Source organism: Chelonia mydas, chromosome 14, assembly GCF_015237465.2.
Source record: "Chelonia mydas isolate rCheMyd1 chromosome 14, rCheMyd1.pri.v2, whole genome shotgun sequence".
NCBI classification, from domain to species: Eukaryota; Metazoa; Chordata; order Testudines; family Cheloniidae; genus Chelonia; species Chelonia mydas.
The window spans coordinates 42,691,514-42,705,010 of record NC_051254.2 but is presented as its reverse complement, the minus strand read 5'-3'; the positions used below and the strand labels follow the sequence as shown (position 1 = coordinate 42,705,010).

The 13,497-nt window shown below is 58.8% G+C and overlaps 2 protein-coding genes across 2 annotated transcripts; both read left to right on the top strand.

The window, feature by feature from the left end:
• The first annotated feature begins 414 nt into the window (after window positions 1-414).
• LOC119567610 (galectin-1-like) lies at window positions 415-3,036 on the top strand. Its single transcript, XM_037914171.2, has 4 exons — window positions 415-494; window positions 1,125-1,204; window positions 2,126-2,297; window positions 2,815-3,036. Exons 1-4 carry the CDS (start codon window positions 486-488, stop codon window positions 2,959-2,961), a joined length of 408 nt encoding a protein of 135 aa, XP_037770099.1. The 5' UTR covers window positions 415-485; the 3' UTR covers window positions 2,962-3,036.
• A 5,417-nt stretch (window positions 3,037-8,453) lies between these two features.
• On the top strand, window positions 8,454-11,058 carry LOC102948100 (galectin-1). The gene is made up of 4 exons (XM_037914172.2): window positions 8,454-8,516; window positions 9,141-9,220; window positions 10,153-10,324; window positions 10,837-11,058. Exons 1-4 carry the CDS (start codon window positions 8,508-8,510, stop codon window positions 10,981-10,983), a joined length of 408 nt encoding a protein of 135 aa, XP_037770100.1. The 5' UTR covers window positions 8,454-8,507; the 3' UTR covers window positions 10,984-11,058.
• Window positions 11,059-13,497: the final 2,439 nt, after the last annotated feature.

The window sequence follows — 13,497 nt, the reverse complement described above, 5'->3', positions numbered from 1 at the left end:
CAAACAAAAGAAAGACCAGACAGCACATTCCCCTCTAACCACACACACATTAATATAGTAAAAACAGCCCCTCTTGTGTCCCTTTTATAAGCAAGTAGCTCCCAAGGGAGGCTGGGAGTTGGGAGCTAGGGATGCTGGGAATTGTAGTTTCTTAGCCAAGTTGCAAAAGGCTCCATTTCTGATTGGCCTGGGAACGAAAGGGGGCCGGGCCCTAGACACCATCTACCTACTACATTGGTCTTTTCTGCTCTTCCTTATCCAGGGTATGAGCTTGGCTGTGATTGGCCCAGCCCACCCAGACAGCTGGGTCTCAAGGTTCCACTGGCCACACCCCTCTCCTCTCTGATTGGTCAGTTTTTTCGGGCTTGGGGTGCCTGATTGGTCCCAAGGGGGGGTGTCCCAGCTATTTAAAGCTCCTGGGTGGGTTATGCCCCTATGGTGGTTGGAGCTGGGTGTTGTCTTGTCTTGTCTCTGGAGTAGCTGCAATGGAGTGTGTAAGTTGTGGGGGGCAGAGGGGTATTAAGGCTGGTTCTCTGGGGGGTGGCGTGATAGCGGTGGGAAGAGATTGGTAGATATGTGGGGCAGGAATTCTGGTGGTAGGGGGTTGTTGGGTTCTTGGGGTGTCTTTAATTTCTCTCCCTGGGCTGGATGACCCCCAGTCCTGCCCCTTATTTGTATGGGGGGAGTTGTCTGTCTCTTGGTAGCCAAGCCCCACCTGGTGATTGGGAAGTTGTGAGATCCCCAAGGTTGGGGGCGGGTGATGGGATCCGCTAGGGCTGAGAGGGTCATGTTGGAGGGGGGGGGCCCAGGTGTAGTGGGCGGGGGGGGGTCACAGCTTTGTCACCTGCACCTGTGTGAAATTCATATTCCTTGTCTGTTTCCCCATCTAGTGCCCCCTAGTAGGGACAGGCCCCATTCCTAGCCCCCCTGAGCCAGCCAGTCCCTGCCCTGGGGCCAGGTGGGAGCCGGCACCTCCTGTGTCCCATTTCCCGCCCCCTTGAGCTGGCCTGTCCCATGCCTGAGGGCTGGATGGGGGCCTGTGCCCCATTCCCTGTCCCCTCTGGGGAGGGGTGGTGGGGGAGTCGTAGGGGGGGTTCTTACCTCTCCCCTTCCCCCACCGCCAGGGGATGGTTCTGACCCACTTGAAGGTCCAGCCTGGCGAGAGCATCGCCGTGAAGGGGACGGTGCTGCCGGATGCTAAGAGGTGAGTCTGGGCTGATGGGTATGGGGAGGGAAGGGTTAACCTGATCCCTGGGGGGGGGGAATGCTGGGGTCCCCCTACTGCCAAACAGCACAGTGGGGGAGTCTCTGGGACCCATGGATGGGGCTTAGCCCCCGCAAGGGGGCAGCATCTTCCTGCAGGCCCCTCACCCCACGGATCTGCATTGTCTCAGCCCCCCTGAATCCTCCAGGGATCCATGTCTCAGCCCTGACCCCCACAGCTCCCCCTCAAGGGGGTATGTGCTAGTGGGCTTCCCCATGGGATGGGGGAACTGGTCTCCCCAGGACTGGTCTCCCCAGCCCCTGGACAGAGCCCCACAGATGGGGGGGGGGTGGGGGCTGCAGGGGGCCTGGGGCTGATGTTGTCCCCCCAGTGCTCCCCTCCACCCTGGGAAGGGACTGGAGGGCAGCAGAGAGGATGCTGGGAAAGCTGGGCCATAGGCTGGTGCATTGTGGGAAGCTCCCAGGTGATGCCCAGCAGGTGACCCTGCTGCTGAGGATGCTGGGAAACTTTCCTGCAGGGCTACAGCGTTAGCCCAGGGGATTCTGGGAGACTTGCCCATGACCCGGAGCCTGTGGGGGTCACAGCAGGGGATGCTGGGGGAATTCCCATGATGCAATGCATGTCACTGCAGGGGGCTCCATGATGTGGTGCTGTCCCAGAGGATGCTGGGAAGCTTCCCCGAATGCACCAGTTCAGAGCAGAGGGGATTCTGGGAGATTCTCCAATGGTGAAGGGGAATTTCCCATGATGCTCTGCATGGCAGAGGGCTGGCTGGAGGCTTCCCACAATGCAAAGCAATTGGTTGCCCCTGTTTGTGGGGGCCCTGGGGCAGGATCCCTGCTGGCCCCTGGGGAAGCTGCCTGCCCCAGTGGGGTCCCAGCCTGTCTCTCTCCCCTCCAGCTTTGCCCTGAACATGGGCCGGGCCGGCTCGGACCTGGCCCTTCACTTCAACCCCCGCTTCGAGAGCCACGGGGACACCCGCATCATCATCTGCAACTCGCTGCAGGGCGGGGAGTGGGGGGAGGAGCAGCGGGAGCCGGACTTCCCCTTCCAGCCGGGGCAGGACGCCAAGGTGAGGGGGGGCACTGCCTAGGGGAAGACCCCAGCTCTCCCTCTGTGGCGTGGGAGATGAATTGTGAGCTCCTCTCTGGGGCAGAGCACAGCCCCCTTCTCACCTAGCTAGGGTGGGGTGCAGGGCACTGTCCAGGGGAAGATCACAGCTCCCATTCCTGGTGTGAATTGGGAGGGGGTGGGGGGAAGGGCCCTGAGGTGGGGGTAGATCCCATGTTTTGGGGGTCAGGACTCGCTCTCTCTGAAGGCAGCCTTCTCCAATCTCTGGGGGACTGTGGGGCACTGAGGAAGATCGCAGCTTCCCTTTGCTGGGGTCAGCTGGGTGGAGGGGGAAAGGGGCAGGGCACTGTGTGGGGAAGACCGCAGCCACCCCATCTCGAGCAGATGAGTCTCTTGCTGGTGGGGATGTCTCCTGTCCTGGTGGGGATGGGTGTGTGTGTGTAAGGTTGGGATGATATTTAACCCCTTGGGGGCAGGTGTCTCTGGCTCCGCCCCTCACCCGCTGGCTCCTCCCCCAGATCTGCGTCTCCTTCGATGCCCAGGAGCTGACGGTGGCGCTGCCGGGGGAGCAGCAGCTCAAGTTCCCCAACAGGCTGGGGCTGGAGGCCATCGAGTTCTTCTCGGTGGAGGGAGACTTCAGGGTCAAGTCCATCAAGTTCAAGTAGCTCCTCCCCTTCCCTGCTGGCTCCACCCCCTCCATGGGGGGTTAAAATCTACCAATAAACATCATCTGCTTGTCACCCTGCACTGTCCCTGGGCTCGTTATTCACCCCAGTGCAGCCTGGGAGCTGGGATTGGGGACCTGGCCCAGGGGAGCTGGTTGGGTGGAGGCCTGGCAGGGAGAGGCTGCTAGACCAGGGTGTATGTGGGAGATTCTCCTTTGGGGACATGGATCTGTCTGGGCCCCCTATAGGGGAATCTAGGGGTGCAATACTGGAACACGATTGGGAGCCAGGACTCCTGGGTTCTATCCCAGCTTGGGGAGGGGAGTGGGGGCTTGTGGGTAGAGCAGGGGAGGCTGGGAGCCAGGACTCCTGGCTTCTGCCCACAACCCCTCTCAGGACCTGACCCAGCCTGGATCCTGTGCCCAGCAGCTGTTTCCTGGCCCCTGCCTGCTCGCTCTGGCTGCCGGGGTCCCTGGATCTAGTGTTCTTCCCTGGGGCCCGGGGCCGGCTGTTCTCACCTTCTGGCCTGGCCCTCAGGGGGGAGTCTGGTGGCTGCTGGCTCCAGCCACTATTTGAAAGCCCTGGGGTGTTGGGGGGGGGCCCCCCAGTACAGGCTTCAGCTGAACAGTGGGACAAGGGAAGAGAGAACAAGCCTGGGGGGAGGTTAGGGCTCATAATAAGGGCTCCAGAGTGGGACAGGGAGCAGAGACCCCCATGCTCTGCCCAGAGGCATGACAGTGCCAGGGACTGGAAATAGACCCTCACAGATCTTCCCCCCAACATCCCAAGGGGGGGGGCATCTTGGCTGGCACCCGGGGAGGCTGGTGGGGTGATCCTGTGGCTTCGCAGGGGGTCCTGGTTGGGTTGTGCCAGGTTGCAGATTGATGGAGAGAGGGGCCAGGCTCTCCCTCTTGCCACAACAGGGGCTGGGGCCTTGGGGACGCTCCTGTGCCCACAGCTCTGCAGAGGAGCCACCAGCTGCTAGCCCCATGGCACCAGGTCCCACTGCTCTGTGTCAGGGCAGGACACGAGGACGGGGTGAAGCTCACCTGTGTGGAGCTGGCTCCTGGATGCAGTTTGGGGGCAGCTGCTGGGCCTAGGTCAGGAGAGGGGCAGGCAGGCAGCGCCCTCCCACAGGGCCCTGCCCTCCCCACTGCTGGGTGAGTGGTCTCTGCACAGGGCCCTGAGCTAAGGGGCTGCTGGGGAGGCCTGGGGGCAGGTCTGACCCCCTGGCTGTCTGATGCCCTCTTCATGGGGAAGGGAGGGGACCCTGTTTCTATGGGGCTCCCTGCATTTCAGCCCCTGCCCTACCCCTCCCCCAGCAGCTGGGTGAGTCCTCCTGTTTCCCCTGCAAACAGACACCCCCCGACCCCACCAGGCTCCTCCTGGCCCCTCACTCCTGTACCCAGCCAAACAGCCCTCAAGGAAAGTGGGGGGCCTCTCTCAATACTAACCACTAGACCCCATTTTGACTGATGGAGCCTGGCTCCCCACCTCTTCCCCCCCTCTAATCATTAACCCCACTTCCCTCCCAGAGTCAGGCAGAGAACCCAGGAGTCCTGGCTCCCAGCCCCGCACCCACTGCTCTAACCCCCTGCCGAACAGGGGGTCCTGGGACACTTGTCCCTTATCGCACTAGTTTTGTTCCCTGGACGGTCTGAGCCGGGGACAGAAGTAGGGGGGCTGGGAATGCTGCTGCCTGGGGGCCATGTAAGGATAGGGAAGAGAGGGGAGATGGGGTAAGTGGGGGAGGAAGGACCAGAAAGGGGGATGGGTCTAATTTGGAGGATCCCCCCAGATCCCACCAGCTGCAGAAATGCAGGGATCCTTCCATGCTGCTGCATTGAGCCCCATAAGCCCACCCATGAATGAACCCAGCAGGGACTCTCGGGCCACTTATTAAGGGACATCCAGGAGCCCTCACGGAGAAGAGAAACATGGATCTCCAGGGGCAAAGTTACAACTCACAGAGTAGTTCCCTCTTGGGATGTTGGAGATCTCTAACACTAGGAGTCACACCAGCAGAGCTCCGGCCCATTCACACCAGCTGGGGACCCTGTCTGAGCCCAACCATGGGGCTAGCGGGAAGACCCCACCCATGGAAAGACAGACACCAAATCCACATCCAAACAACAGATGTTCAAGCTTTATTTGAGGGCCCCTGAATGACACCCAGGTCGCCTGGCAAATGCTAAAACCAAAAAGGAAGTTTACGTGGGGTTAAGATCTGTTGCAGCAGAAGTAGATGCTCATTTGGGGTCCAATGTCCACCCCAGGAAGCAATTACAGCTACGAGACTCCATTCCAGAGGACAGAGGTCGCTGGAGAGGGCTACAGCGATGAATACGCTCGTGTAAATCAGGATGAACCCTGTTTTGAGTGGAAACGAGGTCAGAATCCAGTCCTGAAAAGGCACCAGTTGCGGTTAGACAGGGCTGAATCCTGACCTAGAACCCCAGCATGAATCCAGAGCGAGTCCACCAACGTCAATGGAGGCAATCCTTAAATCACATCAACTTGAGTCACTCTGGTTGCCCCCTCACTGAGAGAGGGTCAAACTCCACCAACGCCAGCAAAGCGCAGAGCAGAATCCGGGTCATCGCCTGTATCCCCCCCAAGACCCATTAGAATTATACTCAATATATCTCACCCATGAATGTCTTCCAGAATGGAGCAACAATGGTTTCTACTATCTGGGGGACGGGGAATCTGGGCCATTTTGCTTGTGAGCCTCTTCCACAATTAACCCGTTTTGTTCATTGTGCTGGGCTTGAAGAGCTAACGCCCCCCACCCCAGTAGCTAATACACCTTCTTCACCATCTCCAAGAGCGGTCCAGCCGGGATGTAGTTGACCATCTCCGCCACGGTCTTCACGATGTTCCTGCTGAAGACTCTTGCCACACAAGTGTCCCACCGGGGCATTTTGATGTTGTACTGGACTTGCCCTTCCACATGGAAGATGGATATTTCATTCTCCTGCGTGCCGGACACGAAGACCAGCACCGTGGTCTCGCTTTGGATGGTCATCCTGGCGTTTTGCTGGACGCAAAGCGGCTCCTGGGAGAACTCGCTCAGCGCTAGATTGAAACAGGCCTTGAGCTCCTTGGTCAGCCGCCTCCGGGACTCCAGACGCGTCCGGACCTGGAGGAGCCGCTCGATGCTCAGGGGTTCTGGGAGGCTGGATTTAACCACACACCCACCCATGGGTCATCCTCCGACCTTTGCTGGGACTTGATCGCCGGAGACTAATACAATCTACAAAGGAAAGAAATTGGGGCTAGTTCCCTGGAGACCTGGGTTCACACCCATCCCCCTGTCACAAGTGAGATGAGTTTTCATTTGGTCTCAGCCTACTTTGGTTAGTAGACCTAGTTGAAATACACTGGAAACTCAGTAGACCCCCTTGTGACATGAATGCTGCTGAGTTCATCATCATTTTTGGTCTCTACTTAGAGGAGTCTAGTGGGTTGTGGGGGGTGCAGCTGTGAGCCAGGACTCCTGGGTTCTATCTCTGGGCCTTCCACTGACTGTATAAATGTTCCATTTTACATATGGAGAAATGAGGGCACAGAGTGGGGAAGATACTTGAGAAAGGTGGCTGGTGTTTTAAGATCTCCCAAGGGAATGCACCATTGCCTGGTCTTTCAGTCACCAGCCTTGAGACTTCCAAGGGGGTCAGAAGCTGGTGACTAGGGGTGGGCCCGAAATGTTTTTCCCATCCCAGAAACATTTGAGATTTCAAGAAAAATTTGCTGTTCTGCACCTGAACTGAAGTGAGCCCTTTCCGAGTCCTCTGTGCAAAGAGAGGCACCCGGTACGGATCCACCCCCTTATTTTGACCAAAAATTCCATCGTGGACCCCAGCAATCTTCCCAACGAAGCTGTCTTTGACCCTGCCCCCTTCTGGCAGACAGTTTCAGTTTCCACTAACTTTTGGGGGTCAAGATTCCCAGCCCGTTCTGCTCGCTGCCCCTGCACCTTCCCATGCTGCTGGGGCAGGGGGGTTAAAGTCCTGCTCCAGCTACATGGAAGAAAGCTACTGGCTCCTCTCCTCGGTAGAGTTCCTCCAAGGTCACTAAGGGTTACGTCTACACTGCAGTGCCAACCTGCTGCACTGAATTGGAGGCCCAGGCTTGGGCTCATTGCTACACGTGCAGACATTAGGCTCGGGCTAGAGACACGTCCACGCCGCAGGGTTGAGCCCAAGTCTAGCCCGAGCCGGAACATCTACCCTGCAATTTTACAGCCCCCAGCCCAAGCCCCAGTCAGCTAACCCAGGCCAGCCAGGGGTCGTTCATTGCCATGTAGACGAACCCATCCTCAGATACTTTCCCTCCACTCCAGGCTGTTCATGCTCAGCGAGAACCCCAGAACTTTCCCCCTTATTCCCACACACTCTTGTTTGCTACTGAGCATGAAGCCAGGGGTCAGATCCTCCCCCACTCTAGGGATCAGCCCCCTTTAACCAGCTGATTTACTTGGATTAACAGCGACTCAGGGCATGGATGGTCTCTGCACAGCACGGCAGGTCCTGCAAGCTCAGATGGGACTAGAACCCAGGAGTCCTGACGCCCACATGGGCTCTCCTCTAACCCACTAGACCCCACTCCCCTCCCAGAGCTGGGGTGAGAACCCAGGAGTTCTGGCTCCCTGCTCTAACCCACCAGACCCCTCCCCTCCCCGAGCCGGGGAGAGAACCCAGGAGTCCTGGCTCCCAAGCCCCCCACTCTACCCACTAGACCCCACTCTTCTCCCAAAGTCAGGAAGAGAGCCCAGGAATCCTAACCTTAAGCCCTACTGGGATACACTTGTATGCAGCTGTCCCTCAGTGAAAGTACCCCCCAGGCAGGGCTAGCCTACAGCAGTAGGTTCCACAGGTTATTAAATACGCTCATCAAGACACATTGGAAAGTTAAAACGTTCCTAGGAAAGAGAACACAATACTAAAAGATACAAGGGTTAAATAACAGCAACAAGGTTATCAGAACCCCCTCTAGAAACCCCCCAAATCCTAGCCCCTGTTTAACCCCTTACCAGGTCAGGGGACTCTCCTGTGTCCTCCAGACAAAAGAAAGACCAGACAGCACATACCCCTCTAACCACACACACAGTAATATAGTAAAAACAGCCCCTCTTGTGTCCTTTTTATAAGCAAGTAGCTCCCAAGGGAGGCTGGGAGTTGGGAGCTAGGGATGCTGGGAATTGTAGTTTCTTAGCCAAGTTGCAAAAGGCTCCATTTCTGATTGGCCTGGGAACGAAAGGGGGCCGGGCCCTAGACACCATCTACCCAATACATTGGTCTTTTCTGCTCTTTCCTATGCAGGGTATGAGGTGGGCTGTGATTGGCCCAGCCCACCCAGACAGCTGGGTCTCAAGGTTCCACTGGCCACACCCCTCTCCTCTCTGATTGGTCAGTTTTTTCGGGCTTGGGGTGCCTGATTGGTCCCAAGGGGGGTGTCCCAGCTATTTAAAGCTCCTGGGTGGGTTATGCCCCTATGGTGGTTGGAGCTGGGTGTTGTCTTGTCTTGTCTCTGGAGTAGCTGCAATGGAGTGTGTGAGTTGTGGGGGGCAGAGGGGTATTAAGGCTGGTTCTCTGGGGGATGGGGTGATAGCGGTGGGAAGAGATTGGTAGATATGTGGGGCAGGAAGTCTGGTGGTAGGGGGTTGTTGGGTTCTTGGGGTGTCTTTAATTTCTCTCCCTGAGCTGGATGACCCCCAGTCCTGCCCCTTATTTGTATGGGGGGAGTTGTCGGTCTCTTGGTAGCCAAGCCCCACCTGGTGACTGAGAAGCTGTGAGATCCCCAAGGTTGGGGGTGGGTGATGGGATCCGCTAGGGCTGAGAGGGTCACGTTGGAGGGGGGGGCCCAGGTGTAGTGGGCTGGGGGGGGGTCACAGCTTTGTCACCTGCACCTGTGTGAAATTCATATTCCTTGACTGCTTCCCCATCTAGTGCCCCCTAGTAGGGACAGGCCCCATTCCTAGCCCCCCTGAGCCAGCCAGTCCCTGGGGCCAGCTGGGAGCTGGCTCCTACTGTGTCCCATTTCCTGCCCCCTTGAGCTGGCTAGTCCCATGCCTGAGGGCTGGATGGGGGCCTGTGCCCCATTCCCTGTCCCCTCCGGGGAGGGGTGGTGGGGGAGTCGCTGGGGGGTGCTCACCTCTCCCCTTCCCCCACCGCCAGGGGATGGTTCTGACCCACTTGAAGGTCCAGCCTGGCGAGAGCATCGCCGTGAAGGGGACGGTGCTGCCGGATGCTAAGAGGTGAGTCTGGGCTGATGGGTACGGGGAGGGAAGGGTTAACCTGATCCCTGGGGGGGGCAATGCTGGGGTCCCCCTGCTGCCAAACAGCACAGTGGGGGAGTCTCTGGGACCCATGGATGGGGCTTAGCCCCACAAGGGGGCAGCATCTTCCTGCAGGCCCCTCACCCCATGGATCTGCATTGTCTCAGCCCCCCTGAATCCTCCAGGGATCCATGTCTCAGCCCTGACTCCCACAGCTCCCCCTCAAGGTGGTGTGTGTTAGTGGGCTTCCCCATGGGATGGAGGAACTGGTCTCCCCAGGACTGTCCCCTGGGGGGCTGGCTCTCAGCCCCTGGACAGAGCCCCACAGATGATGGGGGGGGGGGGGGGCAGGGGGCCTGGGGCTGATGTTGTCCCCCCAGTGCTCCCCTCCACCCTGGGTAGGGACTGGAGGGCAGCAGAGAGGACGCTGGGAAAGCTGGGCCATAGGCTGGTGCATTGTGGGAAGCTCCCAGGTGATGCCCAGCAGGTGACCCTGCTGCTGAGGATGCTGGGAAACTTTCCTGCAGGGCTGCAGCTTTAGCCCAGGGGATTCTGGGAGACTTGCCCATGACCTGGAGCCTGTGGGGGTCACAGCAGGGGGTGCTGGGGGAATTCCCATGATGCAATGCATGTCACTGCAGGGGGCTCCATGATGTGGTGCTGTCCCAGAGGATGCTGGGAAGCTTCCCCAATGCACCAGTTCAGAGCAGAGGGGATTCTGGGAGACTCTCCAATGGTGAAGGGGAATTTCCCATGATGCTCTGCATGGCAGAGGGCTGGCTGGAGGCTTCCCACAATGCAAAGCAATTGGTTGCCCCTATTTGTGGGGGCCCTGGGGCAGGATCCCTGCTGGCCCCTGGGGAAGCTGCCTGGCCTGGTGGGGTCCCAGCCTGTGTCTCTCTCCCCTCCAGCTTTGCCCTGAACATGGGCCGGGCCGGCTCGGACCTGGTCCTTCACTTCAACCCCCGCTTTGAGAGCCACGGGGACACCCGCATCATCATCTGCAACTCGCTGCAGGGCGGGGAGTGGGGGGAGGAGCAGCGGGAGCCGGACTTCCCCTTCCAGCCGGGGCAGGACGCCAAGGTGAGGGGAGGCACTGCCTAGGGGAAGATCCCAGCTCTGTGGGGTGGGAGATGAATTGTGAGCTCCTCTCTGGGGGAGAGCACAGCCCCCTTCTCACCTAGCTAGGGTGGGGTGCAGGGCACTGTCCAGGGGAAGATCACAGCTCCCATTCCTGGTGTGAATGGGGGGGGGGTGGGAGGGGAAGGGCACTGAGGTGGGGGTAGATCCCATGTTTTGGGGGGCAGGACTCGCTGCCTTCAGAGAGAGCCTTCTCCAATCTCTGGGGGACTGTGGGGCACTGAGGAAGATCGCAGCTTCCCTTTGCTGGGGTCAGCTGGGTGGAGGGGGAACGGGGGCAGGGCACTGTGTGGGGAAGACCGCAGCCACCCCATCTCGAGCAGATGAGTCTCTTGCTGGTGGGGATGTCTCCTGTCCTGGTTGGAAAGGGAGTGTGTGTAAGGTTGGGATGATATTTAACCCCTTGGGGGCAGGTGTCTCTGGCTCCGCCCCTCACCCTCTGGCTCCTCCCCCAGATCTGCGTGTCCTTCGATGCCCAGGAGCTGACGGTGGCGCTGCCGGGGGAGCAGCAGCTCAAGTTCCCCAACAGGCTGGGACTGGAGGCCATCGAGTTCTTCTCGGTGGAGGGAGACTTCAGGGTCAAGTCCATCAAGTTCAAGTAGCTCCTCCCCTTCCCTGCTGGCTCCACCCCCTCCATGGGGGGTTAACATCTACCAATAAACATCATCTGCTCGTCACCCTGCACTGTCCCTGGGCTCGTTATTCACCCCAGTGCAGCCTGGGAGCTGGGATTGGGGACCTCTCCCCTTCTCAGCCAGCCCAGGGGAGCTGGTTGGGTGGAGGCCGGGCAGGGAGAGGCTGCTAGACCAGGGTGTATGTGGGAGATTCTCCTTTGGGGACATGGATCTGTCTGGGACCCATAGAAGGGATGGGGGAATCTAGGGGTGCAATACTGGAACATGGTCTAGTGATTGGGAGCCAGGACTCCTGGGTTCCATTCCTGGTTCGGGGAGGGGAGTACAGGATGGAGTGGGGTGCTGGGAGCCAGGACTCCTGGGTTCTCACCTGGCCATGGTAGGGGAGTGGGGTCTGGGGATTACAGGCTGGAGTGGGGTGCTGGGAGCCAGGACGCCTGGGTTCTCACCTGGCCATGGTAGGGGAAACAACTTGCTGGAGGGAGAGGACAGGGGGTGTCTCACCCTCTTTACCTTCTCCTCTCCCACTTTGAGACTTTTTTTATCTTGACCTTCTCAATGTCTAGTAGCCACTTCAGGGTAGGGGGGACCTTTCTCCTCAAGCCAGCCAGTGTCCCCACCCTGGGGCCAGATTAGAGCCAGGCCACCTAGAGGGAAACAGGCCCCATGTCCCACTTCCTAAACCAGCTGTTCTCACACTGTGGCCCCAGGGGGTCTGCAAAATGCTATGGGGAGAAAAACCTCCCTGCTCACCCGCATTCAGAGCAGGTGGGTGTGTCACAAACCCCCCACATTTGTGCCTTCCACTGGGCCCTGGTGCTGATGTAGCGTCTCCTTGGCTAGCTGCTGTCTGCTCATGGAGTCATGGCTGTGAGCCCACCCTGAAAGGTGGGGGTGGGGTGGCAGATAATCTCTCTTCTGCAGTGCCCCTGCGATTTTGGCAGACTGGGGTGGGGAGGGGCTAGAGGTGGTGCTCCTTCCCCAAGCCCTGCTATGCAGGGCTAGCCTGAGCCCTCAAATGTTTTGGGGGTGCAGAGGAACATTTGAGGTGGAGGGAGCGGTGAGCCTGACCAGTTCAGAATGAAAGTCTCCGGGGGAACTAGCGCTGTCCACACTGGCATTTGTGTCGGCGGGGGGTGGCTTTTTCCCCATCCCTCTGGCCATTTACTGATAAATGGGCTAGTGTGGACATAGCTTCAGTAAACGTCGATTAACTTTTCTGGATGGCCCCCTGCAGACAAACCCCGAGTTACATGCACTCAGGCCTCCTCATGGGCGGATTGTAAATAGTTTTTATAATGCAACAAGCCTCCAGAAAATCCTTTAAATAAAGGAGAAATAATTCACAGCGTTTTACAAAAGCACCGAGAGAACGGTCCGCTTCCACCGCCCATGCACCGTACCCCAGCGCTCGCAAGGCCCCAGTCCCTACACCCCTCTCCATGGCCCAACCACCGCACATGTACTGGCATGGGGCTCAAACTATTAACAACAGGCATCCCTGACACTACCCCCCCGGTGTCGGTGTTTTCTACGACTGGCTACTCTGCCTCCCAGCCGTTGTTAAGGCTGACCCTTTGCTCTCGCAGCTATTGTGCAGAACACAACATGCGGTTACAGTGTTCTGAATTTTTCCCGCTGCTTCCAGCCTGTCCCTTAAACAGCGTCATCTGCCTGTCAGGTGGCCCAATGGACACTCACCCGCCGTTCTGCAGCTACCAGGGCCAGGGTGAAATGTTCTTTCTGGCCACATGGCCTGCATGTGGCCTCATTAACCAGGGTAGCAGAGGGGAAGCCGGCTCTCCCAGAATAATGGGATCAATCTCCACGCCATTAATGTCCATAGTATTCCTAGGGGCAAACAGCCCTTCCTCCATTAATTTAAACAGCATTGAGTGTCGAAAGATCCTACCAGCACGGACTCTCCCAAACCACCCTGCCTGTCCGTCTTTGGCACGCAATGGAGAAATACCACTTTGTGTTTATAAATTCTGTGCCCCGGTTAGGGGGGCAAATGACAGGCACATGGGTCCCATCGGCTGTCCCGACACAGTTTGGGAACCCCACGTATGCAAAGCCACCAGTGATTTCCTGAGCGTTACCCAGCGTCGTGACCTGGCTGGCCAGCACCTTGTCAATGGCACAGCCGACCTGCCCCAGCGTGGCCCCAACAGTTGATCTCCCCGTGCCGACTGGGTTGGCTACAGGCCAGTAACGTCGTGGGGTGGCCAACGTCCAGAGGGCAGTGGTGAGCCGCTTCCCCAGGGGTCTGGGCACCGTGTGTCGCTACATGCCGCTGAAGGCTCCGGAGTCCGTTCTGCACCGAGCTCAGAAGAGGCAACCGTCCCCAGCCGGACACCGTCTCACCGCTGCTGGGTCGCCCCAGCCCTGCAGAACCGTCCCCTCCCACCGACCCACGCTGGCTTCCCGGGCCCAGCAACGGCGCTGAACGCTGCGTAGCTGATCCAGGAGCCGGCCCTC

Bases quoted from the DNA above. Each gene is read 5' to 3' on its own strand.
- LOC102948100 (XM_037914172.2), top strand. The intron at 9,221-10,152 runs GTGAGTCTGGGC...TCTCCCCTCCAG, and splicing joins GTGCTGCCGGATGCTAAGAG to CTTTGCCCTGAACATGGGCC. The intron at 10,325-10,836 runs GTGAGGGGAGGC...CTCCTCCCCCAG, and splicing joins AGCCGGGGCAGGACGCCAAG to ATCTGCGTGTCCTTCGATGC.
- LOC119567610 (XM_037914171.2), top strand. The intron at 1,205-2,125 runs GTGAGTCTGGGC...TCTCCCCTCCAG, and splicing joins GTGCTGCCGGATGCTAAGAG to CTTTGCCCTGAACATGGGCC. The intron at 2,298-2,814 runs GTGAGGGGGGGC...CTCCTCCCCCAG, and splicing joins AGCCGGGGCAGGACGCCAAG to ATCTGCGTCTCCTTCGATGC.